Source organism: Uloborus diversus, unplaced genomic scaffold, assembly GCF_026930045.1.
Source record: "Uloborus diversus isolate 005 unplaced genomic scaffold, Udiv.v.3.1 scaffold_785, whole genome shotgun sequence".
NCBI classification, from domain to species: domain Eukaryota; kingdom Metazoa; phylum Arthropoda; class Arachnida; order Araneae; family Uloboridae; genus Uloborus; species Uloborus diversus.
Genome location: NW_026558995.1, coordinates 69,286 through 71,997, shown reverse-complemented (window position 1 = coordinate 71,997; position 2,712 = coordinate 69,286). Strand labels below are relative to the sequence as shown.

The 2,712-nt window shown below is 36.7% G+C and overlaps 1 protein-coding gene across 1 annotated transcript; it reads right to left on the bottom strand.

Annotated features, from left to right (window-relative positions):
- Window positions 1-311: 311 nt before the first annotated feature.
- Window positions 312-671, bottom strand: LOC129233896 (myosin-10-like; the record flags this gene model as incomplete). The annotated part of the gene is made up of 1 exon (XM_054867825.1): window positions 312-671. A coding segment is annotated over exon 1 (360 nt), but the record flags the coding sequence as incomplete, so codon positions are not given.
- Window positions 672-2,712: the final 2,041 nt, after the last annotated feature.

Below are 2,712 nucleotides of genomic sequence, written 5' to 3'. Positions count from 1 at the left end.
ATATTGTCAACTAAAACTTGTTTTAGCAATCGCTTTAAAAAAAAAAATTGAAGAAATAGATAGGGATTAAAATGAAAATTAACTTGACAGGTGAATTTTCAGGGACAAGTGCAGCATTTAAACAACGATCACAACCGCCGCCGCAGATTTTTTATGGCAACGGTTTTTAGGGGGAGGGGCAAGTGGTCGTCAATGCACATTGGGAGTGACATTTTGGAATACAATTTTTTTAATTGAACGGGAATGCGTATCAAAATAAATAACTGAGAAATTTATGGAACAAAAAAAAAAATGCATGCAGAGGTACTTACGTATATAAGGCCACAGTAATACCGATCCTTGAGATTGTACAGCACTGATGCTTCATTAAGGCACGTCAATTCTGCCATATCTTCGACTTTATTAAATCTTGGGGGGTTCATTTTCTGGACATCATCTTTATTCACCACGCAATGTTTACCCGTTTCGGCAATTTCCACCTCGAGCTCGTCTTTTTTTTCTGACACAATACTCGCCGCCACAAAGCCTTGTGTTTCGTGGGGGATCCATATTAGTTTTTTCGAAGTCCATTCGGCCTGTTTCGATGGATCATTGACGAAATTCCTGTCCACGATCAGATATTTCAATTCTGGATTTGCTTGGACATCCAGCATGCTCGCGCTGTCCGCCATCTTGAGAGCCGGTGGTCGGAGTCCGCCGAAAATTCAAGAGTATGATGGCAAAAATACGAACAATATGTTCGATTGAAAGGCGGGAGAGTGGGACTAAATGTGTAAGGGATCGAACATATCACCTGTCAGCAGATGACAAGGCCTCTGAAAGCTTAACAATTAGTACTTAAAATCGCTTGACCGCTGACACTTCACTACCAATCCGCCTGTCCAAAGTTAATGACTGGATTCGTGCGTTAAGCCTGAAAAGCGGTTTCCAGTTAGCGCCCGGCTGTAGGGTTGTAAGCAGCGAAGCGTGTTTCCGTCGCCAACAGCGCTTGAAATGGAAGCCAAGGTGAAGAAATTTAGGTTTCGTTACTGCCCTTTACTTCTTGTTCGAAATTTTGCGCACCTTATAGGGTTGTTTTTCAAACAAGGATGATTAAATTAAGTTCTCTTTTTTTTCCTCCATCGAGCGCAAGAGCACCCAGTTTCTACGTAACATAATTTTCAAGATTATTCCGCAGCAAAACTGTGTCAAATTTTAATAAACAGGTTGATTACTAAATAAGACGATTCTTTTTTGAAGGTGTATGGGTTTGTGATGTGTGTGTGTGTGTTTAAATGCGGGTGAAAACAATTAATAAGTTTACTGAATTAATAAGTTTATCCTTCTTTCCTTAAAAATGAAAAAAAGGAAAACGGAAGAAAAGTTGAATTTGTTTCTCAGAAATTGAAATTTTAACAATCGAGTGCTGCAATAGTTTCAAACATAGTTCTTTTTTTTTTTTTAACTTTTACTACTATTTTTATTTATTCATTTATTTTTGAATCATCATGCTCTGTGGCCTGCAAACTATTACTAAGTGATCTAAATGTTATAATTTAGCACAAGTTTCACTAAGTAATTTGGTTCAAAATTAGTTATCAGTAGTAACTAAGTAGTTTGAACAACGAAGCATTTTTTTTTATTATTTGTTTGTTTTTTTTCCCGAATGACCTTTTTTTCCGGTAATAGTTTTTTAAGCTGAAATTTCACATAAATTACTCATATAGGGATAGTAGAATTCCCTCACCCCTTAACATTGTATGTCATTTGTAAATGCTTTTTTTTTTTCTTTTTTTCTTTTTTTTTTTTTTACAAGATGAAGTTTGTTTCAATTTGCTCGATGAGTAGAGCAGAAAATATAAGAATTTCTAATTTAAAGAAAAGTTCTTCGATAAACCCAGTTCAAGCTCTGAGCTAAAGAGCAAAATGTTACTGAAAAGCACGAATGTGCAAACGTTACGGGCGGTCGTTTTGCTTTGCACAGGAGCCTCCTTAGCACTTATAACTGAAATTTCGTGCAACATTAATTTGGATTGGGGGGGGGGGGGGTACTTCGTAGAAAGGCTTCTCCCCTCCCCCCGACTTTTGTTACGCGTAATTTAATCAAGTTCTTTTTTTTTCTTCAAGTGGAAGAGCGATTTTCCATATTGTTCTAAACAGGGGCGTGCACGGGGGGGGGGGAGAAGGGACACCTGTTGGCCCGGCCCCGAACCTGAAGGGGGCCCAATATTTTTAAAACTAGGCGTGAAATATAGGGGTAAACAACATGCAGGGGGTGGTTTGTGACGGGCCCCCAAATTTCTGTGCACGGTTCTAAATATAATATGCACTTTAATTTAATTATATTTTATACGACATAGTGAGCGGATTTTTTTTTTCTTTTTTGTTTTTTAATAATCGCAACGCGTACTTTCACCAAATTCTTTCCTAGTAGACGATTTAACGTTTCGCAAACCAAATAAAATTGAAAAGTAATCTTCCGAGAATGATGAGCGTCATCGAACAGGAGGCATTGCCCATTGGTAATTGCAAAATTTGTAATGTTTTGTTTAAAAAATATTATTTCAAAGCAGATAAGAAAAAATGAAATGCGCTCTAAATGAATTTATTTCTGCATATTTGGTATAGGACCTTCTTCAGTTAGATATGAACGAACACAAATATTCATTTCCTTTATATTAGTCATTTTAAACATATGTGATGTTGAAAAGAATTCCATTTAAAAAAGTTATT